The 21,718-nt window shown below is 53.0% G+C and overlaps 7 protein-coding genes across 7 annotated transcripts; 2 read left to right on the forward strand and 5 right to left on the reverse strand.

Moving 5' to 3' along the window:
* The first annotated feature begins 1,497 nt into the window (after nt 1-1,497).
* On the forward strand, nt 1,498-3,448 carry B0H65DRAFT_115965 (uncharacterized protein). Its single transcript, XM_062820650.1, has one exon. The coding sequence runs from the start codon at nt 1,730-1,732 to the stop codon at nt 3,131-3,133; it is 1,404 nt and encodes a 467-aa protein (XP_062684663.1). The 5' UTR covers nt 1,498-1,729; the 3' UTR covers nt 3,134-3,448.
* Nucleotides 3,280-6,679, reverse strand: B0H65DRAFT_115902 (SAC1 family phosphatidylinositol-3-phosphatase). The gene is made up of 3 exons (XM_062820649.1): nt 6,370-6,679; nt 4,474-6,304; nt 3,280-4,411 (listed from the first exon to the last, which is right to left on the reverse strand). The coding sequence occupies exons 1-3, from the start codon at nt 6,572-6,574 to the stop codon at nt 3,427-3,429; spliced, it is 3,021 nt and encodes a 1,006-aa protein (XP_062684664.1). The 5' UTR covers nt 6,575-6,679; the 3' UTR covers nt 3,280-3,426.
* Nucleotides 6,680-7,243: 564 nt separating this feature from the next.
* On the reverse strand, nt 7,244-8,063 carry B0H65DRAFT_115900 (putative 13 kd U4/U6.U5 snRNP associate protein). The gene is made up of 3 exons (XM_062820648.1): nt 7,760-8,063; nt 7,615-7,694; nt 7,244-7,547 (listed from the first exon to the last, which is right to left on the reverse strand). The coding sequence occupies exons 1-3, from the start codon at nt 7,891-7,893 to the stop codon at nt 7,375-7,377; spliced, it is 387 nt and encodes a 128-aa protein (XP_062684665.1). The 5' UTR covers nt 7,894-8,063; the 3' UTR covers nt 7,244-7,374.
* Nucleotides 8,064-8,548: 485 nt separating this feature from the next.
* B0H65DRAFT_116084 (H+-transporting ATPase lipid-binding protein) lies at nt 8,549-9,632 on the forward strand. Its single transcript, XM_062820653.1, has 5 exons — nt 8,549-8,693; nt 8,774-8,786; nt 8,920-9,049; nt 9,129-9,392; nt 9,451-9,632. The coding sequence occupies exons 1-5, from the start codon at nt 8,641-8,643 to the stop codon at nt 9,513-9,515; spliced, it is 525 nt and encodes a 174-aa protein (XP_062684666.1). The 5' UTR covers nt 8,549-8,640; the 3' UTR covers nt 9,516-9,632.
* A 665-nt stretch (nt 9,633-10,297) lies between these two features.
* B0H65DRAFT_457690 (Delta(24(24(1)))-sterol reductase) lies at nt 10,298-13,134 on the reverse strand. Its single transcript, XM_062826367.1, has 3 exons — nt 12,959-13,134; nt 10,806-12,504; nt 10,298-10,733 (listed from the first exon to the last, which is right to left on the reverse strand). Exons 1-3 carry the CDS (start codon nt 12,994-12,996, stop codon nt 10,722-10,724), a joined length of 1,749 nt encoding a protein of 582 aa, XP_062684667.1. The 5' UTR covers nt 12,997-13,134; the 3' UTR covers nt 10,298-10,721.
* A 1,180-nt stretch (nt 13,135-14,314) lies between these two features.
* Nucleotides 14,315-16,174, reverse strand: B0H65DRAFT_115989 (uncharacterized protein). Its single transcript, XM_062820651.1, has 2 exons — nt 15,484-16,174; nt 14,315-15,402 (listed from the first exon to the last, which is right to left on the reverse strand). The coding sequence occupies exons 1-2, from the start codon at nt 15,815-15,817 to the stop codon at nt 14,555-14,557; spliced, it is 1,182 nt and encodes a 393-aa protein (XP_062684668.1). The 5' UTR covers nt 15,818-16,174; the 3' UTR covers nt 14,315-14,554.
* On the reverse strand, nt 16,175-21,593 carry B0H65DRAFT_116015 (putative SEPH-like protein). Its single transcript, XM_062820652.1, has 11 exons — nt 21,387-21,593; nt 21,297-21,326; nt 21,175-21,239; nt 20,678-21,116; nt 20,261-20,621; nt 19,752-20,206; nt 19,182-19,679; nt 18,974-19,117; nt 18,628-18,906; nt 18,356-18,566; nt 16,175-18,298 (listed from the first exon to the last, which is right to left on the reverse strand). The coding sequence occupies exons 1-11, from the start codon at nt 21,393-21,395 to the stop codon at nt 16,533-16,535; spliced, it is 4,257 nt and encodes a 1,418-aa protein (XP_062684669.1). The 5' UTR covers nt 21,396-21,593; the 3' UTR covers nt 16,175-16,532.
* Nucleotides 21,594-21,718: the final 125 nt, after the last annotated feature.

Below are 21,718 nucleotides of genomic sequence, written 5' to 3' on the forward strand. Positions count from 1 at the left end.
GGGACACCACAGGCTAAGGAGAGAGCGTTGGGGGTCAAGTCCAGGACGAGTGTTCATCCAGGTGGAAGATTATGTTGAACCGGAGGTGGGGTAGGTGTTGGTAATTGACCGAGACTAGGTACCTACAAGTAGACTTGTCTTGTCAGGTACTGCCCACTGCATGAAGTACCTTTGTCGCTTCTTTACCTCTACGAGTACAGAATCCCAAATACTTTGAAGCCTCATCATCATCACCACTACCCGCCTGGTCGGCTTCATTACCATTTACTGCATGAACAGTGCCCACCTGAAACCCACCCGTTGCTGGCCGGGCGTGCTGCACGATTTGGCTGATCTGGTTCGCCGGATGAATTGTTTAGTGGAGTTCGCCGGTTTACCCGTCTTTGACAGGCCGAGCCATGCCCTGGAATCGAGCTACGATGCATCAGCTAGGACGACATCAGGGTCCCCCGGCGGATCTTTTCTTTGCAATATCAATTGGAACTTTCACATCTTCTTTCTGTTGTTTGGTTGTGACTGCAGAATCAATACATTGAGGCCTGCCCTCTTTCGACCATTTCGCCCCAAGAGTGCTACCGGTACACGGAAACGGATGATGCTTCTTCCTAGCATCGGAGCTCACTGGTCCAGTCGAAGCTTTGTAATCGCTTGCGTCACCTGAGAGTGCCACTCACCGGGGGTAATTCACCGGGGTAAAAGCCGGAGATCTCGACTGAATGGCAACTTGCCGTGAGAAGGATGGATTGCTGGGACGCAACCTCCGACTCTGCCATTGAGAGACGGCTTCTCGCCTGCCGGTCTGTTTCCCGTGCCATCCGCCATCCGCAACAACCGGGTCCAAGCACACACACTTTTCTCCCAAGCGGCGAACTGTCTCGATCGCTCTCAGACCTGGCTTTGTTACCTAAACGGGAACGTTATCTAAGTATCAAAGCCACAGAAGCCGCTTTATTCCAGGTTCCTGATGATTCCACATTGTTTCCCATAAACGGTTACCGTGTGGCTGCGCTCGGCTGCGTTGTAAGTCGACGTAAGCCCTGCATCTTATGGAGTTGCGTTCACACGTCCCTTGCGCACTGGAAGCAGGTACGACAAATCCTCATTCCATGTCAGATCTTATCTTCCATCTCATAAATTTGGGATTAAATCCAAGTGCTTTCATCCCAAATCCATCAACAAATACGCAGGCGATATCGTCATCCAAAGGCTTTGCTCGAAGGACGGTGATTGGCCGCTTGGGGCTTCGGATTTATCAAGCACTTGAACCCCTCAATATGGATCCCTTCCCCACGAGGTTTTGTTCCCCCACGGACTTAACACCAGCGGAATGGAGAGTTCAGCCCAGTCCAGCCCATCTTGCCACACCTTGCATATTATCAGGCACGTCTCATTGAGATAAAGAGAAAAAGACCCTGCAACCAATGCTCTGTGCGCTGTCGAGAGCGTCTGAGTCAATGGTCGGTCCCTGCATTTTGGGTCAACAAAAGTACTACGTCAGAGGGAGCAGATCTCAGGGTTAGGGTCACGATAAGATCATCCATGATAAGATGAATAATTTTGGCGGGGTTACATCCGGCAAATGTAAACTGCACTAATCGATGCCGCCGGCATTTGATAATGGAGATATCAACAAACTTACACTCCAAGGGTTGCCAAATTCGAACTGATGAAAAGCTAAATACCAACCACAACAGCATCAACCAAGCTGATAAATTTGTGAAAAGCGAAAATGGTCCAAGGAAACTGTGCCGCGAAGGGCAACGGCAAGGGCAACCACGGTGGAGGATCCCGTAGGCCCTCATCCCACAGATCTCGAAAGTGCAATCTCAACCGGAACGGCAACGACGGCAGGAGAACACAGCAACCGGGCACTAAGCAGGAGTCGATCAAGGAAGAAGATGAAGACGAACAATACGAACCCTTCCCGGTGCTCGACAAGAAACACCAGCAGATCATCCTCAATGTCTTTCGAGATACTTTCTCTGATGTCCTCTTTTCCGACACCTTCACCTCCACTCTCCAGGCCGTGAAGCAAGCCCTCTATGAGCGCGAGTTCGCAAAGGCGTTTGGTGACCCCGAGTACTTGGCTGTGTATACGACTCGCTGGAGCCCTACTCGCGCTTTGTGCTATTCTTCTATCTTGAGCGGGATCAGGAAACATTTGGATTCGATCATTGTTGAGGAGGAGGAGGAGGTGGTGGAGGTCACCACCCCGTTAGAAGGAGAACAAAAACAGGAAGAAGAAGAAGAAACCGAAACACCAAAAGACGACACAGAAGAAGACTCCCTCGCCTCCCAAACCGCCAACCTCTCCCTCTCCCCTCCTCAAAAAACAACAACTCCCAAACTCAACATCCTGAGCATAGGCGGCGGCCCAGCCGAGCTCGTCGCCCTCGGCTCCTTCCTCAACCAACAACCTTCAAAATCTCTGTCAGGATCCATAACCCTCCTCGACTCCGCCCCCTACTCCCCCCTCCTCTCCCTCCTGCAAACCTCCCTAACCACCACCCCTCCCATCTCCAAATACGCCAGCGCCGCCGCCAAGGCCGCCAACGTCCCGCTCCTGTCCCCCGCCTCGCGGATCTCGTCGAATTTCATCCAGCAGGATGCGCTAGAGCTAGGGAAGGAAGGGTTCTCCCGTGTGTTGTTGGCGGATAAGAAGGATAAGGATGTGGTGCCAACGTTGGTGACATTACTCTTCACCCTCAACGAACTCTTCACGTCCTCGGGCATCGGCCGCACCACCAAGTTCCTTCTGGACTTGACCGCCTCTTTGGCTTTGGGGTCATTGTTGCTTGTTGTCGACAGCCCGGGTTCTTACTCGGAGACGACAGTGGGCAAGGATGCGTCCAAAAAATATCCTATGGCTTGGCTTTTGGATCGGGTGCTCTTGGCTACTGACAAACATGGCAAAGCGACGGCGGTGGTGGAGGGCAGGAAGTGGAGGAAGTTGGAGACGAGAAAGTCCAGCTGGTTTAGGCTGGCGGAGGGGAGAGGCGGGGAACCGGGACTGGATTATCCGATTGGGTTGGAGAATATGAGGTATCAGTTGCATTTGTATCGGTTGGTGGATGAGAATGCGCCGGAGGAGGAGGAGGATAGTGAGGGGAGTGAGGGGAGTGATGAGGAGTGATGGGGGTGGAATGGAGCGTTGGATGGGAAAAATGGGAATGTATCTGGATGGAAAAGTACTGGTGGCTGGTCTCTTAATGGGTGTTTCAGGAGTTTTAAAAGGTTATTGTGTTGGTATGTTATGATATCTAACTATCCTGCCTGTGTGTTCGTGCACCTGATATCCTTCGACCGGCGCTCCCTTCTCGCTGAAAAAGGAACAGTATTCGGTACCTTCATGTGCTTGCTTGGCCACAACTCGTTGACCTCTGGCACCGTCGCCACAACCCTCGTGCCTGTACTAGACGTACATCGTTAAGCCCAGATCATCTTCTTGAGCGAATGACCAAGTTGCTCCAGCAAGCCGGTATTCGTCTTCGCATCTGCCAAAGAGATGATATCCCCCTTTTCGATCAGCCCTGATTCCCCGTCCTTCTTGGCCTGAAGCTTAGGCTGGCTCCTAATCGTAAGTCTCTCGATCTCAGAGGCAATGAGAATGATCTGCTGCATTTCAGAGAGTCTTTTGATAGCCCCCGGCTCATCTTCCTTGCTCTTGGCCATGGGATCAGCCGCCGAAGTGATGCTGTGAAGCGCCTTAAGAGCAACCTTGCGCGCCTGTGGTTCTTGAGAACGTGGTGTGAAAAACCCGGCGATGCCCTCGGCAATGCCAGCTATCGGGGCTGTGGCAGGTGCAGGCTTGTCTTCGGAGGCAGCAGCAGCAGCTTCCTTGGCCGCTTGGCGTTCCTGCTCCGCGGCATCGATACCAGAAGTTGGCTCGCGGCCCATCTTGGACGCACCGGACACTGAGGTGGATAGTGACCGCGTGTTGACTCGGGTGATGTCTGTGAGGCCAGGTTTGTACTCGACGATGAGTCCTACATTACGCATCTCATCGACCTGGGCTGCTGAGATTGTCGAGGTGATGTAGGTGCCGAATTTGATCTTCGTAACGTGGGCCAAGTCGACGCGTTCGAATGAGGAGACCTTGTCAAGGTTCCAATCAAACCTGCAAAGATACAAGGCCTTATCTGTGAGCAAGAGGACTGCTTCCTCAAACGAGGAAGAGCGGATAGTATCGGGCACGTTTGGCGTCAGGAGAGTCCAGCCACCTATGAACTCTTCGGACTCATCGGCAATGACGCGCTTCTGCGAAAGCTCAATGGCTTGCTCCCGCATCTTCTGCATGGACATTGCCGGGTCCTTGGTCATCATGTTGGCCTCGAATTCCTCGAACACTAAGGAGGTCACATTGCCTAGGAGGAAATCGATGGTCGTCTGGAGGAAGAAATCGTTGAACATGCTGGCACACACAAAAGGTCAGTATGTCTCATCGGTGCAATAACTTCGAAGCCTGCAACATACCCGTTGAACAACCGAGTCACGGACAAACCTGCATCGGTCAAAGCTCCGCGGTAGTTTCTCTTCCGAGTCCTCGTATAGTCACCCTTCATTGCACCCGTGGAGGCATACTGCTTGGAGATTGCATCCCCGTTATCAGCCCAGAGAGTGTTGAACCAAGCGTTCTCTTGGTCCTTTTGTAGATTCATGTCGAAGCCCAGCTCCTTCAACTGCGTGTCCAGCATGTATTTGGCAAAGGAGCTTTGGCAGACGTTGGTGCGGTCAAGACAGTCCATGCAGTTGGTTCTGAAAGCACCGAGCTGTTGGGTTTCGATCCGGTCATTCGCAATGACTGTGCTTCCCCATTTCTCAAGTCTGGGGCCCAAAGTCTCCAGTAGAACGGATACGTTCTCGAACTTCATCCCGCGACAGACATGATGGAAGTCGAACCACTCGAATGCGATTTGGTCATCCTCGGGCTTTGACTCTTCCTCGTTAAGTCGCTTGATGTTTTCCTCGTATCGCTGTCCTATTGGCGCTTCAACGCCATGCTTTTCCACGAGGTTGACGCACTGTATCAACCCGTACTTCTGCCTGAGCCATTCGAAGTGCTTCTTTAGTGCCGCATAGTTGGTGTCGGGTGAATGCTGTAGGACTGGTGCGGGCTTCAGTGAATAGGGAGATTGGGTGAAGAACACTGGGAAGCTTCCCCTGATCTGAACAAAGGAGTAGACCTTGGCATCAGGGTCGGATGTCCCTTCAGCAGGTGAGAGGATTTGCTCGGATTCAACACAATTGGCAACATTGCCTCCTTCGTCAATGCCGCGACGGAGGTACCGCAGTCCTGCTCTTTTGGTTGACCTTCTGGAAATCACCGTAATGTCAAACTTCTTTTCTGTGGGGCGGCTTTCCTCAGAGCCTCCCTCGGAACTGGTAGGAGCTGGGTTGGCCGCAGCTTTGTTGTCACAGTCCATGTCCTTCAGCTCGAGCGAGTCCTTAGCAGCATCATCGACCTGCGGCGGATTACTGTCGACGGTGAAGGTACGCTGACCTACAAAGCCCTGCATAAGGGGTAGAGCCAAGGAGTCCACACCAGCATCGATAAAAGGCTGCATGACGTTCTTATTCCAGAAGAAAGTCGGGTCGACATGGTTAACCAACGGTACCAGGGGCGTAGAAGGAGGCGCCGGGTTGGCTGCGCTACGGGTGATATCGTAGTCGTACGAGAAGTAAAAGGTACGACTCGAGCCAAACAGAATTTGGGTGGTTCTTAGTAGCTTTGGCAACAGGCTCACTGCAGCCGAATCATTCTCGACGGCATCACTCGGCAAGGGGAACTTGCGAGGGACACGTTTTGCAGCATCCGAACCCGTCTTGGCCTCGGCTTTGCTTGCATTGGCCCTTTCAAGCTGCTCTGCGCCGAGGCCCATGTTCCTCTTCTGATCCATGGTCCAACCTGAGCGACTAAACCAGCTTTTTGCAAAACGACCATAGCTTCCACGGCGTGTGATGACATCCTTTGCGATACTGCTACGCGGTGTGGCGCTGGGGCCTGTTTCTCCTGACGACTCCTCTCCCTCCGTTGGATCCAGGACATCGTCGATGGCCTCGTCGTTACTCCCTGAATCCCGCGGGGCGTCATCCTCGCTCGCTGTATCATCGTCCGAGTGAGCCGCCTCACGGTTGCTGAGGGCTAGAGCGGTCTTGGCCACTGCCTCGGCGGCATCGTTCTGCGAAGTACACGGCGTAAGGGCGACTTCGGTTACGACATATATGGGTTGACCGCGGATCTGGGCGACTTGCTGGCGTCCGGTAATGGAAATGAGGTAGCTGTATCGAAAGACAGTAAGGATACCTGTAAGATGCGCCGATAATCAGCCACAACGTCGCGCAGAGTCCCTGGGCGGCGCAAAGACTAACCAACAATTCCAAAAGCTTCGAAGGAGGAGTCAGGGTTCGATAATTCGGGTACCGAATCTCTGGAAGTTTGCGATACCGAGGCAGTGCCGTACTTGATCTTGATCAGAGGTGAAGCGCGTTGCTGATCTTTCTTGGAGTGGAGAGGTTGTAGGATAAGGCCGTCAACAGCGGCGCATATCAGCACCTTTCGCGCGAGACTCGTCATTTTGGTTCAGTTATGCTTCTACCCATGAAGCAGGTACTCGCCGAGTAACTGGGACCTCGTTTCTAGGTCCTTGTGGATTTCTGTACGAGGTTGAACTCGAAGACCCAAATACAGCAAGGAGTCGATTGTCGAGAAGAAACGACTAGATTGAAGAATATGGAACTTAGGTTATCTTTCAGCCGAAACTTGGGATGGAAACAAGATAGGAGGATCAGGGGAGGATTCCAAAGTTTGGGGAAAAGAACGGGGTCACTATCCCGTCGGTTGGGTTCGATGCAGTGCTGCCCTGGGTTCGGGCAGTTCCTGGGTCGTCCCTCGCTCGTTGAGTGGAAAGTGACTGGTTGATGTCGGGTCCTGACAGGGCGTGGGGCACATGCGCTAAAGTCGGATGGAACCCGACGTCATTTTCCACTCTTTCCAGCCAGGGGGGTTTGGCCTGGCCCCAAGGGTGACTCCAGACCCCCACCTTCATGGTTCTGGCCAGCAAGGGACTCTGCCTAACGTGTCGCGAACCGCAAAAAGTTTTACACCCACCCATAACCCAAACCCTGAAACCTCGAGGTCATGCTGAAGGTATCACAGGCGCGATAGCCAAAGAACACCAAACGTAGTCACCACAGCAGTTACACATGAACGGGCCATCGACGTTCAAGCCGGGAGTGCAGTTTGAACGTTTTTCCATTTTTTTTGTCCCGCTATAGTCGCCGTGACTGCCTTCCAGCTAGTACGAGACCCGGGGTATTATCAACCTAACACAAAATTCTCCTATTCCACTATATCCTTTCCAAATAGTGCTGCGCTTACATAGCGAGACGCTCAACCTTGTCACGGAGGGCACGGATCTTGGAGTTGAGATCGGAAGCCTCGTTGGAGGTGAGGGAGACGGCAATGACCGAGCGGGAGACACCGCAGGCACGGCCGAGGGCGGTCTTGGAAGGAACGTAGACGTAAGGGACGTTCTTGTCCTCGCAGACTATAGACCCACAAGTTAGTGTTCTGCTCAATTCTATGGGCTTTCACCACGTTGGGTATAGACGTACGCAGAGGAATGTGAAGAACGATGCTCAAGGGCTGAGTATCAGCAGCGAGGATGACCAACTCGCTGGTACCGCGGGAGACCCTATCGTGTGTGTTAGTTGCATGTCGCTGAAGAGAAGCCGTAGGCAGAGTTGGAAGTGCACATACGACTTGGTGGCCTCGTTGGCACCCTTCTTGAGCTGTCTGTAGTGGCTGGCCTGCTGGACGCAGTCGAGGAGCTCCTGGACGAGAGCACCGTCCTCGGCCTTGGGCCAGGCAGCAGATTCGTTTTGACCAGACATTTTGATAGGAGTATTTGTTGTTTGGATGATTGATTGGAAAACTTTGGACACCAGGGTTCACTGCGTTGTGCTCGCCCTGGGGAGTTCAACTGCTAGGAGATGGGCGAAAAAGTGGTTGAAGGTGGATCGTTTTCGCTGGAGAAAAAAAAAAGCGGTGATAACGAATTGACTGCGCGCGGCTGCTACCCCAACGGCCGACTCGGTTTCAGACTCGAAAATTTCAGCACCAGCCACAACCAAGGCAGCCACAAATGGCAAGCCACAGTCGGTCGTGGTGCAGTGACCTCTGCGGCCTGCAATGTTCAGATGGGGAAGAATGGGTTGGTCCGCTTCCGGATTACGTAACTGCAGCCGTCTTGCAAGTGCTACCTGATTGGCGGCAGGAACATGATGCTCGCCCCAGCGCCCCAGCAGGCAGTGCCAGTCAAGCGCCAACCTGGAAACACCTCGTTCCCAGCCTGCCAGCCAGCAACACAGTTGACACTCGATCCGTCACCAACCCCATCGAACCGTAACCCCATCACTGATCGCGAGTCCCGACTCTTCCCAACAACACGCATCATCCCACACCACCACACGACGTTTCGCACGGCAATTTCCAACCCACTCTATATCCAACCTTTTGATACAGCCTCGCGCGACAACACATTCACAATGTCCGATCTTTGGTAGGTCATTCGCACCCACCCCGGTCCGCGATGATGGAGGAGGAGGAGGAGGAGTTGGAGGCCCGCGCCGAGCTCGCCCATGCTCCGAATCCACACTTGGGTCATGGGCTATTCAGCATCACCAAACACAATGTATACGTCGGCTTCAATGATGTAGCCTACAGCTCGTTACCTATTGAGGATAGATGTGCTAACAATGTTTTGTCATACAGCCCTGTTTACGCGGTTAGTACCCTCCCGGTTCTGTTCACGAACCTTGGCGGCGACGTCAACGTCCTCTGAACCCCCGACCACCGAACCGCCAGATGCAGACCTCAACAAAACGTCCGTATATAACTAACATGATGTGCTTGTATAGCCCTTCTTCGGTGCCATGGGCTGCACAGCAGCCATCGTCTTCACCTGCCTTGGTGCCTCGTACGGCACTGCCAAGTCCGGTGTTGGTATCGCTGCCATGGGTGTCCTCCGCCCTGACCTCATCGTCAAGAGTATGTCGAATTCCCAAGAGTCAACTTGAGCTCCGGCGTGGTATCGTACATCCATATGCTAACTTCACCTCTTCTAAAGACATTGTTCCCGTCATTATGGCTGGTATCATTGGTATCTACGGTCTCGTCGTCTCCGTCTTGATTTCCGATGCTCTCACGCAGGATCACTACGCTCTCTACACTGGCTTCATCCAACTCGGTGCTGGTCTCGCCGTCGGTCTCGCCGGTCTTGCTGCTGGTTTCGCGATTGGTATTGTTGGTGATGCTGGTGTCCGTGGAACTGCTCAACAACCCAGACTCTTCGTCGGCATGATTCTTATTCTCATTTTCGCCGAAGTCTTGGGTAAGTCCTCTGCATTCCTGGATTTTCAGTCCGATGACTTGCTAACCCGTTTGTCTAGGTCTTTACGGTTTGATCGTTGCTCTTTTGATGAACTCCAAGGCTACGCTCAACACCTCATGCTAAACGCCATGAGTAACCAGAGACCTCGGTCTAGGTATCCTCGCCGGTATGGGTGGGACAAGCACGTGCACACAAACAACATAGAGCCCCATACCTGGAACCTAAACAACGAATGATTCAAGAAACACGAACGGATTCTCATATCCTCACCACACAACCCTTCAGCTCTTCCTGACTGTCGCTCAGCCCGGTTAATCACGCAAAATAATGGCTTTATTCTTGCTTTGTTGGATGAAATGGCGGGCGGCAGTTCCGGGCTGGAAGCTAAAGTCGGGAGGAAACACCACAATGATAACAGGAGAGAGAGGAGGGTTATGAAAACACAGGAGAGCTGGCGCATATCTTTTGGAGGGGAAAGGCGTCACTCGCGGAGGAGTTTCTCAACGGGCGTCGCGTTTTTCATGGAAAGCATGTTACATGTGTACAATTGTCACAATTACGGTCTGGTCAAACGCAAAGCATTACATCTCACTTTTTTCCGGCTGGTTACTTTTTCAGTTTTTGTAAAGGGTTTGTTTTTTTTGACTCTGATTGGCATAGACAGGGATGAAGGGAGGGAAGTAGGCATGAAGAGAAGATGAACGGTAAAAGACTGTATTGTAGTCTAGGTTGTGTTGCAATGCTTTCATTATTTTTTATGAGTGGGAAGGGAAAAGAGTAATGCTTGTTTGCTTGTCTGGTACCCTTCTGCCTCGTTCAAGTTATGCTTAACTCGGCTGATAGACTGGCATAGGTAGACTCGGAGGTCGCATCAACACCACTAGAGTTCACTGCTGTGTACGGGATGGGATGTGTTTGCACCTTTTTGATTCTCATTACGATTAGGTAGGTAGGTTAAGGTAAGAGGAATGCTTCCCATCGCTTGCTCGCTCGCCGACGATGCATCACAACCGTACTCCTTTTCCTTTTCGCCTCTCATCTCATTACGCCATTAATACTATGGTACATCGTAGGTAGGTGAAACGGTCTCTTTCTTCTCCTTTCTTCTTCCTCTGCGTTACCTGTTCATCTTTATTACAACATCTTCTCTCTGAATTGTATGGGTATTTTGATCATTTCGTGTAGGTCTTGTTCTTCTCTTCTTCTTCCATCTAAACGCCCCCCAAGGGAATACTTTCCAAAAGTCTACTCCGCGGCTTCGCCTGGCGAAAGCCTATTACACACTAATATAGGTGTGGGAGAGCCAAGGGCGATATGGTAAGTCGGTTTTTAGATGACGTACTAGCGGTAATCAAGTCAGCCATACTGTCTGTGCCACTGACCAAGCAGGTAACAACGGGTATAAAAACCTACCGGAATGAAAAGATAAGGAACCCTCCTCTCATACTCCTTCCAGGCATCACCATACTTCTCGCGGCAGCGAGTAATGTCACGCCACGCGCGGTGAGCAATCATGCAGCAGAAGAAGACGGGGTAGAACCACGGGAACGGGCTGCTGAAGCCCGTGATCAGGCCCCAGCAGATGGCAAAGTAGGCGTCGCACGAGTAGTGCACCTTGCGGGCGAGACCGTACCAGCCATCCACCAGGATGCTGTCGCCCGTCTCGGTCTCGATCTTCTGCGGGTTCTTGACCGTCTGCCAGGGCAGCTGGGGGAAGGTCTTGCGGTAGAGCAGCTTGCCGCGCTCCTGGGCGCGGAACCGGTTCTTCTGGCTGTTGCACGTGTCCCAGACCCAGTAGACGAACAGGTAAGAGACGTAGAGGCCGACAAGGGCAAACCGGTTCCACCGGTACTCGTCCGGGTGGTGGTTGGCCAGGAAGATGGTGCAGTGGCAGTACGAAAGGGGCACGCCAGCCAGGTTCCAGAAGATCAGCATGAAGCCCCACTTCTCGTAGTACATGTCCCAGGTCGTCACGATCAGCTCCTCGCCCTTGGAGCACGCGTTGGCGTACAGGTAGTGCGCCATCACCAGGAAGCCGACCTCGCCCGAGACATAGCCGTACCGGTCCCACTGGCGGGCGGCGGCGCCCAGGGAGAGCAGGAGCAGGATGTACCATGGCAGGCGCACCTCGAAGAACATCTTGAAGTCGAGAACGCCGAACATGCGCGGGTTGAGCTCGGCGCCCATGAAGAAGTCGTAGACGTGGTGGCCCGTCATGCGGTGAGTGGCGCCGCGGACAAAGGCCGAAATGTAGGCAACGATGCTGACGATAAATCCCGAGATAATAGCGACCGAGAGCAAGGGGCCAAACTCGTCAATGATCTGGTACAGGGGGAAGATGCCGGTGAAGTGCAGGACGCCGGCGACGGCGAAGGTCACGTAGAAGGAGACGTAGGCCGAGCAGTGGTACTTGAGCATCTTGCCGCCCTCGTGCGGGAGAGGCTTGCCGTAGGCGGTGACGCCGGGCATGAGGCAGTAGAAGGCGCCCTCGAAGACGAGGAAGGTCCAGTACCACAGCCACGCTTTGGCGTGGGGGAAAGCCTTGGTGTAGACGAGGTCGAAGAGGTGGGCGGCAAAGTCGGCCCAGCTCTGGCCGGGCTCGCGGCTGGGGATGCCGCCGTTGTATTGGGTCGCGCCAATCCACATGAACCACATGAGGATGGGGAAGAAAATCATCATGGCGCCGGTGCCCAGCGAACCGCCGAACTCGAAGTGGCCGGAGGTGTCGATCTTAGGGTCCATGCCGGGCCTCCAGCCGTCGATGAGCTTCTCCTCCCTGGGCTTGCCATTGGCGTCGAGGCTGCTGCGGCTGCTGCTGGCATTTCCGTTCAGCAGAGGCGCGTTCTCGACATCGGGCTCCTCCGAGGAGGTGTAGGGCGGTGTGGGCTGCATCGTGTTCTCTGCCTCGTCGATGTGCTCGAAGAACTTGCCGGTGGTCTTCAAGTTGCGCTTCCGGAGGGTATCGTTCTTCGCCTTGGTCGTTTTCGGCACGACGTTCTCGGTGGCCGACGCGCTCGATTCACCGTCGGAGGACTCTGGGACTTGGGACTTGCTGCGACGAGTGTTGCGGCGTACAGGGGTCTCCACCATGCCCTGAAAGAGTTCCTTCTTTCTATCATGGAATGTCAGCAATCCGCGCTTGCCTCGGGAGGCGGCCTCGCATGGCCCCGGTAGTAGGTAAATTGGTGTTGTTGAGAAAGTGTCATGGTGGCACAAGTCTGGGCCCATCGGGAGATGCGGGAAAGTGTGTTCCGGAGTCTGCACCACCCGACACCAGGCTTCCCCTAGGATTCTAATCCATGGGGGGAAATCTCCAACTTTCGAGTTTCCAAGATCCTCCACGCGGTGCCTGCGTCAAATGCGCCCCTGAGAACTGGAGCGCGCCTTGACCTCCCTGCGCCATCTTCCAAGCACAGACGCAGTCGCCTTGTCTGGGCGCATATGCCACACAAAGTTGGGATGAACTCCCACGCAAAGGTGATGGATGTTTGCTACATCTCGAGCAACGCGGTTTGTGATTGGATTTTATAGGGGAAGCAAACAAAAGGGGGTTTGTTTACACGTACCGTGGAGTTTGCCGTAGCGAGTACCTTGACGACGACATTCTGAAAAAGAGAAAAAGGGGGTTTCTGGCGCACCACCCAACGACGATCGTAGGTTGTCTTTATACTAGAAAGGCCGGCGCCTAAAATCACGGGCGGTGAGAATCAAAACCAACAAAAAGAAACGCAATCGAAGATTAACATGGGACGGAGACGGGGGAAAAAGATGGAAAAGTCAGGCCAAGAGGTGTATAAGATCGAATACGCGTATCCGAACCTTGGCGCGAACCCCGGAACAGGCGATCGAGCGTATGAAAGGAAAGCAATCTTACTGGATGTCCAAGCAAAGTTGGTAAGCCGGGGGAGAGTCCAAGCTAGGAGGAGGTGTCACTGTCACTAACAATCTCCCTCGGGATGTGATGAACGGAAGTGAGAGAGAGAAAGTGAAGAGTTCGTGAAGACGGGACCTGAAGAACCCCTGTTGACCTGGCTTGCTGTCAAAGTCAAAATGCATCCACTTCCGAGACCCGATACGGTGTCATCAACTGATCTCAATCCACCAGAACCACCACTGATCCAGGATCCAGGCCCACGGAGCCACGATGCAAGGGGGCCAAAGTCCATTTCCAGGTTGTTGACAAAATTCTGTTTTCTTGGGAATTTTGGAATTTGGACGTAGCATTCCAGCCAGTGACCGCTCGCCCTGGGGTCCCCATATTCAGGGTTAATTGACAACTGCCAGGATCTTCCCCACAATCGCTTGATTCCTCAGTCGGTTCTTTGTTTGGTTCCCTGACAACGGGAGCCACGGAGTGCAAACATACACATTATCGGAATCCGAGGACAATGCTTAAACATGACCGACAGTTTGACCAAGCTCATCATGCTCAAATGCCCATCTTTCGGCATCTTCAAAGTGTCTGCCTTTTTTCCGAACCATTAGGATCTCTTTCGGCAAGTGGATTATGCATACCCCTATATGGTCGGCCGAAACCCGGGGATGGACAACAGCAACATCACAATCTTCTTGATCGGCCACCACCTTCAAAGTGTTGGTATTCAGATTCGCTATATCCCAACTGAATTCAGAACACATCCGTCCATGAATTTGAAAGCAATTCGCTTCGACGGTAGTCGGCATACTCGGCGCGTAGTGAAATTACAGCCAGCTTCCTCCGGAGTCCGGACTATCGATTTCTCGATATTAGATTCAGACCCTGGGTATCAACACCAAGCCAACCGAACTTGACTCTTTTCACCCGAGCAACGGCAGTCTTTCCCTCTCTCTCTGACCACCACCCTCATCACCCAAAGCCTCATCATACCCATCCTCAAGCGGCAACACAAAAGCCGAAGCTATCAACCCAGCCACACAGGCCATGGAAATCAGTGCCCCAAAGATGCAAAGATACCAAGATGCCCCCAATCGGTACCCCGGAATCTGGTTAAACAGATCATCGTGATGGAAGAGATAGGCCTATGCAAGCAAGCAGCTCGCCAGTTTTAGCGAGCAAACGTTAGCCTCTGTTCTGCCTCTCTAGACTTACCCCGTACCCTGAAAACAACAAGGGGTAGCGAGCATATCCCCATTTCCATCCATCCATCCAAACATCCCTTCCGTCACCCGGGGCAACCACCACATCCCGTTGCCCACATTCCATCATCATCATCCTCATCCTCATCCTCATCACCACCCTTACCACTACCACCCCCATCGTCATACCCATTAGCAAAAAGGGAAGATAAAAAAAAAGAAACAGAATAACTCACCACCAAACCCCCCGCCAACCCCTCCCCAACCCCCACCGCCCCGATCATCCAAGCCAACACCTTCCATCCTTCTTTTTCCTTTCTTTCGTCCCTTTCTTGCCTCATTTCCCTCGCGTTCCCCCTCCGTCTCCCACCTCGCCCACCTCGCCCACCGCCTTGCCCACTGCCCTGCCCACCGCCAGCAAGCACCAGCACAACCACAAACCCCACCAGCGTAGCGGCCTCCAAAACCAGGGATAGGTTCATCAGGAATGCTGTGGATTTCCAGGTTGTGCAGAAGAATCTGCGCTTCTCTTGACCGGTGGATATATCGGGGCCGGGTTTGGGAGGATCAGGGTTGGGGCCAGGGATGGGGTCCGAAGGAGGAGGAGGGGGACCGGGAGAGGGTGACGGAGGAGGACCTAGGCTAGGGCCGGAATGGAAACCGGAGCAGAATCGAGAATCTGGGAAGGGGAAACACTCCAACTTAAGCTGTCCGTTGTGTTTCCCATGTTTTCCGTAGGCAAGGACGGTGACGGGGGTTTGACAGCGCTGGTGGAGGCCGATGTAATCGTGGAAGACTTCGGAGCCGGAGGCGGAGACATGGACATGGACAGGTGAGTGTGAGTCGTGGTGCTTGTGAGGAGAATGTGAGGAGGTCACGGAGGAGTAGGTAATCCACCGCGGAAGCAAGATGGAGGTTAAAGTCATTGTTGTCACTATTGTGTTTTGGTGTGAGTGAGGCGTTGCGTTGGTTGGATTATCAGCTTGACTTGATTCCCGGCGGGCAGGAGACTCACCAGCGATAAAGGCTGCTAGTGCCGTGAGGTATACGCTTCGTCGTGTCATTGTTGAATTTCCCACGTTGAAATTCAGCCAATCTTGCGACATGGGAAGGTGTTCTTCTGGATGGAAAACGGAGATAAAGTGGACGGAATCAAATTGGACTGGACTTCCAAATTCACATCCGAGAAGGGATGTCACCACCATCCCGTCACCGTGAGGGGGACATCTGCTGATGCAAGCGCTCGTACACACATCCCCCAACACCTGCGCAAGACGCAAAGACGCTGGGAATGCCCCTGCATTTGTACATAGAGGTAGGCACCAAGGAGTATGCACAGACGTACACATGCCGTCTGCTTGACTTGCATATCACATCTACCTGTATAGACATCCATCGAAAGGTTCAAGGTTTGAATTGCTGTCGAGCTATCTAAGTAGCTCCCATGATGATATTATTCACATCTAACCTCCCAAGCTACAAATACTTCTTGTTAACTCCCAGTTGTCGTGAATGAAGTACATGGCTTGTGAAAATATCCTATACAATAAAAATGAGCGAAGAACACCTCCCATTGTCCTCCTCCTTCTTGTCTTTTGGTTATGTCTATGCTTTTTTTAATCCATAACACTATCTTCTTCTTCTATCGTCTCTAACCGCCGAAGCAGGAGCAGGATACGAATTCGTCCGACCAGACAATAATAATCCCCGTCTGGTTTGTCTATGCCCATGACCATGTCGAAGATCACCACTTCCACCAACACCGTTACCGCTGCCACTGCCGCTACCTGCGCCAGAAGAAGTAGGACGAGCAACGCCCTCCTTGTTACCACCAGAAGCGATATTACCACTAGCAGTACTCTTTCTCCCACAAGCACTAAGCGGAACTTCACTCGTGCCACCCATAATCCTCCCACCGCTACTGGTAGGCGTACTCGGCGCCGTAGACGAAGACGACGCTCCCGCCTCGCTCCCAGTCCCACGAGCACTACCAGGACGCTGTCTTTCGGAAGCGCCAGACCCACCGCCAGTCCGCCCATCATTCGGCAACAAAGGATGGCCGTCCTACGACCACCTCATATCCGAACTAGGCGGTCGACTTCTGCGCTTAGCATTTCCGGCACCTGCACTACCACCACCACCACTGCCACCCGTGAGGGAGAACGACGACTCTCTCGCACCGTAGCTGCGTGAGAACCCCTCACCACCCCCTCCTCCACTACCTTGAAAACTGCTAGACAAGCTCACAGCGCTTCCCGTCGGCGAGACCGAGTACAGCCCTTCTCCTCCTAGAATCCTCGCCTCGGGGCCCGCAACTGACGACCCAGACCTTATCCGCCTGTAGTTCTCCTTGTTGTGGTTACCAAGCGCGCTATCACTTCTTTCCCGCTCACGCTCGGCACGACTGCTCGCTATACCGGATATACCTATCCCCATGCCCGTGGCTGAGACCGCACCGGGCGCCGTGGCGGCAGATGATAGACTCGGTCTAGGAGAACTATACTGCGTCATGGACATGCGAGGCAGTCGCATCCTTGAGGGTGTTCCTATGCCGCCGCCGGCCGAACCCATGGATGAGGACGACGAAGTAGTGCCCGCTGAGGTGTCTTGGCTAACTCGGCGCGGGATGTTGATCAGCGGGACGCCGCCGTCTCTGCTGTGCGACCGGTACATGGCTTCGCGCTCCTGAGCTAGGGAGATTCCGGAGCGTTTCGGCGTCGATGCTACTTCGATGTATGCGGCCGAAGAGGACTGCGAGGCTCGATGACCGTGTGTGGGCGTGGGTGGCATGCTGGCGTGCAGGCCTGGCGGTGTATAACTAGTATTGCGCCGAGGGCCAGACCGCGAGCGTGGTCCAGAATTCAGGTTGTTGAGCGGATTGGGGACGGCCGAGGGCCCAGCACCCATGTTTAGTGCGCCCAAGGCTGCTGCATCGTGCTGTAGGTCGATGTCGATATGGCTTCTAACGATTTCCGATGCCAAGTTGCGCACCAGTACTGCCGGATCCTTATCTGCCAGTATTTGTATATCGTCAAAGAGAACACGCAGCGCACGGCCCGCAGTCGAAGTGGCCAGGGTTGCCATGGGTGTGTTGTTGGCTTCGCAACCGTCCATGATACTGCGCACGAGACGGAGTAGGTTAAGGCGCACAACGGCCTTCTTGTGACTCAGTTTCTGGGCGATGCCGGCATACATCTCTGCCTTGGCAAGCGATGCTGCCACGGAGGGACTAAGTCGCACAAGCTTAAGAAGCGGTTCGAGAAGGTTGGCGTCGAAAGCATTTGCTTTGTTGGTGTTGAAGCAAGACGTGATCGCCGTGGTGAAGTTGCCGTCGAGTAAGTGATGTTCGACCTTGGCCGTCTCCTTTTCCAGCCAGACAAAGATAGCATCCAGCGCGGTGACTTGCCAATACTGATCTGCCAAGAGCGAAACGTAGAATTCCAACCCATTGTTCTGCCACAGATATCTTCTGCCCTTGCTGCCAGAGTGTGCCATGTCGCACAGGATAGGGAGGACAAACTCCTTTGGCGGGCGATCAGTCTTCATGATCTTCAGCAACAGTGGAATGATACCATTGCTGGCAGCGTATTCTTGACGCTCTTTGCTGAGTCGGCATAGGTTGAACATGGTGTTGAGCACTTGGTTGGAGATCTCGCGGAAATGCTGCTGCCCTCTCTTCATCGAGTTGCTCAAAACGTCGATCAAGTAGTCAATGGCGTCAGCAGAATGTAATGATTCCAACGTTGTTGACAGCATGGACAAGTTCTTGATGAACTTGAGCATAGTGATCTGGTGAGCAGGTGTCATCCGCCTGAGGTCCTTTAGAACAGCTATAGTGGTACTTGTTAGCAGCCGATCCGGCATCATGATGAGCAAGGAGTACATACTTTTGAGTACAAAACGCTCGGCAACGACTTCCTTCACATAGTTCTCAGCTTGCGAGAAGAGATAGAAGATATTGACGATGCGAGCTTCAATCAGCTCGGACAGCTCATCCCTGTCATCTTCATCCAAGACCTTGTGCAGCACTGCAGCCAATGGGTCCAAGATTTTGCTCCGCGAGAATATGCGGCAGAAGTCGTTCTTTGGGGTCGGGCCCTAGATTGACAATTAGCACGATTTCTTGACATCACGACAGGTGTCCAAGAACAGGACTTACCTGAAGCTCAAAGACGTTCCAAATGCCATTGACACCGATAAGAACAAGGTCAGGCGACATGTCATAGTCTTCATCCAGGAACTCTACCAAGACATTAAGACCGCCTGCACTGACGAACATCTGTAGAGTCAAAGTAGAAGTTTGGTACATCTGCCGAACAAAGGCCGCAGCCTCCAGGCGAATTTCGTTCGAATACTGCCGAGCAGCGAACTTGGTGATAATTGGGATACCGCCCACGAAACACAGGTTCTCTTGCAGCTCGACGTCATCCAATATAATCTGCTTCCAGTTAGTATCCGGACAGTCATACAGTTTTCCAATCATGAACACCGATATTGGCACCTACCGCATTGACGATCTTCAGTAGCTGCAAGATCATATGCTGACGACTCTTCACCGTGCAGGGTTCCAAGATCTCCAGGATTGGTAGCAACCCATGTGCACTGATGATGAGATCCTTGACCTCGGTGTTCTCCCATAGTAGGGCGAGCTGTAACCACATCAACATGTCAGCCACTTCCGTGTCAAATTCCAAGACAAACAGAGAAACTTACCAAGTCTTCAGCCAGATCAGCAAGTATATCCTCACTCTCCGTCGGTTTCAAAGACTTCACCCTCTCTTCCACCTTCTCCGCCAACCTAGCATGTCTATCACGCGCAATGTTGGCCTCGAGGTCCATCTCATCCCAGCCGGGATCCATCATGGCGAACGGATCATCTTCGTCTTCATCGTCCCCAAGCCAAGAATTATTGGACAACTTGGAAAGGAGCATAAGCTGATGGCCATCCTCCGATCCCTCATCGCTCTTGGGCGGTTTTGTGAGGCTTTCCGGCTCGGCCCCGAAAATGTCGGAAAAGTCCTCATCACCCTCGTCCTCAGCAAACTTTGTGATCTCGACTGTCGTCCTTGTCCTTCTGACGGCGGGCTGCTCAGGAGCTGACGGTGGCCGCGCGGAAGCCGACTGTCTCCGCATGTTGCTGCCATTGACAGGTGATGCCGTAGAGCGCGGTAAACTAGTGAGATCCGAAGGGTGAAATAGTTGTGGAACGTCCTACAAAACGAAACGATCAGCAAATTGGCGGCAGGGATCAGGAGACAGACGATGGCGTGGAGAAGTTCTTACCTTGACGGCAACATTAAGCCGACTGTTGAACACAGAGTCCGTATCGCCAAAGAGATCAGAGTAGTCCTCGGTAGACTGCTCACGATAGATTGATTCAGGACGGGGTGGAAGCTCAAACTTGTTGCCGAACTGCGTCCTCACAGGCGACTTAGTCTGTGAGGCGCTTGGAACCGTGGTTTTGCTGCTTCTTTGCCGCCTATGTCCTTGCTGAGAAGACTTTGTCTCGGATGCCCTCTCTGACCGCTTTGGCAAGGGACGAATCGTCTGCTCAAAATCTCCGCCAAAGTCTTCGTCCCAGTTCTCCGTGTCTTCTCGCGAACTGTCAATGGACGCAAACGCTTTAAGCCGATCGCTGGAAAGAAGTCCTCCAAAATTGTCCTGCCCTTTGATGTGAGGGAGGTGGAGCGCACTAGGTGAAATTGCAGTGGCAAAGTCATTGTCCCAGTTATCATCATCTGTTTACCATCAGTCAGCTAACACCTCCTCAAGTTCTGATTTCCGATACTCACCAGCTTCTACCGCAGGAGACCTAAAGGCCTCTGCGCTCGGCTTCGGCTTCGGTTGCTGTGGAGGCACCTTTGTCGAGATAGAGAGGTTTGGACGGTGCTGGCCAGAAGTATTCCTATTCTGCGCGGAAGGATTGCCGTGATCCGAGCCAATCGATGTTCTGGGGTTGGCTTCCGATGACTTGAGCGCCTTGTTCCATTGCTTGACTTCCTCAACGGCCTGGCTAAAGTTTGATGGTGCTTTTGATATCGGCGCATCACTCCTCCGGCAGCCCTGAATCCACGAATGTCTCAAAAGCTTTTTTGCTGATACTCTGAGGTTGGGGTCCTTCTGAAAGCACTGCATTAAGAAGTCACGAGCAGCCTAAACTCATGGTCAGCATATCAAATTTATCCAGCTTGAAAAATAGGGGTACGAACCGGCGAGACTCCTTCTGGAAGAGGCGGGTGGTCATCGTTGACAATAGCAAAAAGAGCCGGCATCGCAGCCAGGTGATGATATGGAGGCTTTCCTTGCAGGAGCTCGATAACCGTACACCCAACACTCCAAATATCCGAGGCAGAGGTAGCACCGGACAACTGGATAATTTCAGGAGCCATCCAGTAGGGTGTCCCTACTACTTGCGCCTCCTTGTCTGGGCCTGCTAGAGTGCTGGTTGACACGCCAAAGTCTGCCAACTTGACGGTGCCGTCCTTGGTAGTCAAGATGTTGGCACCTTTGATATCTCGATGGATGACACCCTGGTCGTGCAGATACTGCAGCCCCTGGAGGACCTGGGTCATGTATACCCCGACGAGATTTTCCGGGAACTTGCCGTAGGCTTTACATATCGAATGCAGCGATCCATTTTCGCAGTACCTGTCCAACTCGTGTTAGTGTTCTCAGTGTCTCTTCACGGCTCAGGGAAACCACTTACTCGAGGATAATATTCAAGCAATCCGCAGTTTTTACGAAGCCGATGTACTTGACAATATTGTCATGCTAGATGGTGTTAGTATCTCTCTCCCTCCCTCACTGATAGCTGCTGTATCTGCTTACGTGAAGGTTTTTCAAAAGATCGATTTCGGCCTATACAATGTCAGCTTGAAAAAGCTCGGACGAACTTTATAAATCCTCAAGCCAACTCACCTCGATCATCCGCAGCTCGCTTTTCGGTACATCGACCAGCTTGATTTGCTTGACGGCCACGGCCTCGCCGGTTCCCCAGTTGAAGGCCTTGTAGACCGACCCAAAGGCTCCTTTTCCGATGCAATCACCGAGTCGCTAAACACCCACGTATGTGGTCATAGGTCAGCCATGTCTCACAAGAATTGAATATGTGATATCGTTGTATTAATAAGTCGGGTCACTGTGGCCCCATGCCGGTGCTGCTGAACAAAGAGATCAGACGATGCAAGCCACTGAGCATGCCGAGAGGTGCATATGTAAGCAATGTAGGCACGGTACGAGCCGCCTTGCCA

Source organism: Neurospora tetraspora (assembly GCF_033439725.1).
Source record: "Neurospora tetraspora strain CBS 560.94 chromosome Unknown B0H65scaffold_2, whole genome shotgun sequence".
Classification (NCBI taxonomy): domain Eukaryota; kingdom Fungi; phylum Ascomycota; class Sordariomycetes; order Sordariales; family Sordariaceae; genus Neurospora; species Neurospora tetraspora.

Excerpts from the sequence above, each read along its gene's own strand:
- B0H65DRAFT_115965 (XM_062820650.1), top strand. The coding sequence starts at position 1,730 with ATGGTCCAAGGAAACTGTGCCGCGAAGGGCAACGGCAAGGGCAACCAC.
- B0H65DRAFT_115902 (XM_062820649.1), bottom strand. The coding sequence starts at position 6,574 with ATGACGAGTCTCGCGCGAAAGGTGCTGATATGCGCCGCTGTTGACGGC. Across the intron at positions 6,305-6,369 it reads CGAAGCTTTTGGAATTGTTG|GTATCCTTACTGTCTTTCGA; the intron begins GTTAGTCTTTGC and ends CGCATCTTACAG. Across the intron at positions 4,412-4,473 it reads GTGACTCGGTTGTTCAACGG|CATGTTCAACGATTTCTTCC; the intron begins GTATGTTGCAGG and ends TGTGTGTGCCAG.
- B0H65DRAFT_115900 (XM_062820648.1), bottom strand. The coding sequence starts at position 7,893 with ATGTCTGGTCAAAACGAATCTGCTGCCTGGCCCAAGGCCGAGGACGGT. Across the intron at positions 7,695-7,759 it reads GCCAACGAGGCCACCAAGTC|GGTCTCCCGCGGTACCAGCG; the intron begins GTATGTGCACTT and ends CACACACGATAG. Across the intron at positions 7,548-7,614 it reads CGTTCTTCACATTCCTCTGC|TCTGCGAGGACAAGAACGTC; the intron begins GTACGTCTATAC and ends GTGGGTCTATAG.
- B0H65DRAFT_116084 (XM_062820653.1), top strand. The coding sequence starts at position 8,641 with ATGCTCCGAATCCACACTTGGGTCATGGGCTATTCAGCATCACCAAAC. Across the intron at positions 9,050-9,128 it reads CCCTGACCTCATCGTCAAGA|ACATTGTTCCCGTCATTATG; the intron begins GTATGTCGAATT and ends CCTCTTCTAAAG. Across the intron at positions 9,393-9,450 it reads CATTTTCGCCGAAGTCTTGG|GTCTTTACGGTTTGATCGTT; the intron begins GTAAGTCCTCTG and ends CCGTTTGTCTAG.
- B0H65DRAFT_457690 (XM_062826367.1), bottom strand. The coding sequence starts at position 12,996 with ATGTCGTCGTCAAGGTACTCGCTACGGCAAACTCCACG. Across the intron at positions 12,505-12,958 it reads TCGCTACGGCAAACTCCACG|AAAGAAGGAACTCTTTCAGG; the intron begins GTACGTGTAAAC and ends ATTCCATGATAG.
- B0H65DRAFT_115989 (XM_062820651.1), bottom strand. The coding sequence starts at position 15,817 with ATGTGTACGTCTGTGCATACTCCTTGGTGCCTACCTCTATGTACAAAT. Across the intron at positions 15,403-15,483 it reads ACTAGCAGCCTTTATCGCTG|TGACAACAATGACTTTAACC; the intron begins GTGAGTCTCCTG and ends AAAACACAATAG.
- B0H65DRAFT_116015 (XM_062820652.1), bottom strand. Across the intron at positions 21,240-21,296 it reads ATCTTTTGAAAAACCTTCAC|CATGACAATATTGTCAAGTA; the intron begins GTAAGCAGATAC and ends AACACCATCTAG. Across the intron at positions 18,567-18,627 it reads GGAACGTCTTTGAGCTTCAG|GGCCCGACCCCAAAGAACGA; the intron begins GTAAGTCCTGTT and ends TTGTCAATCTAG.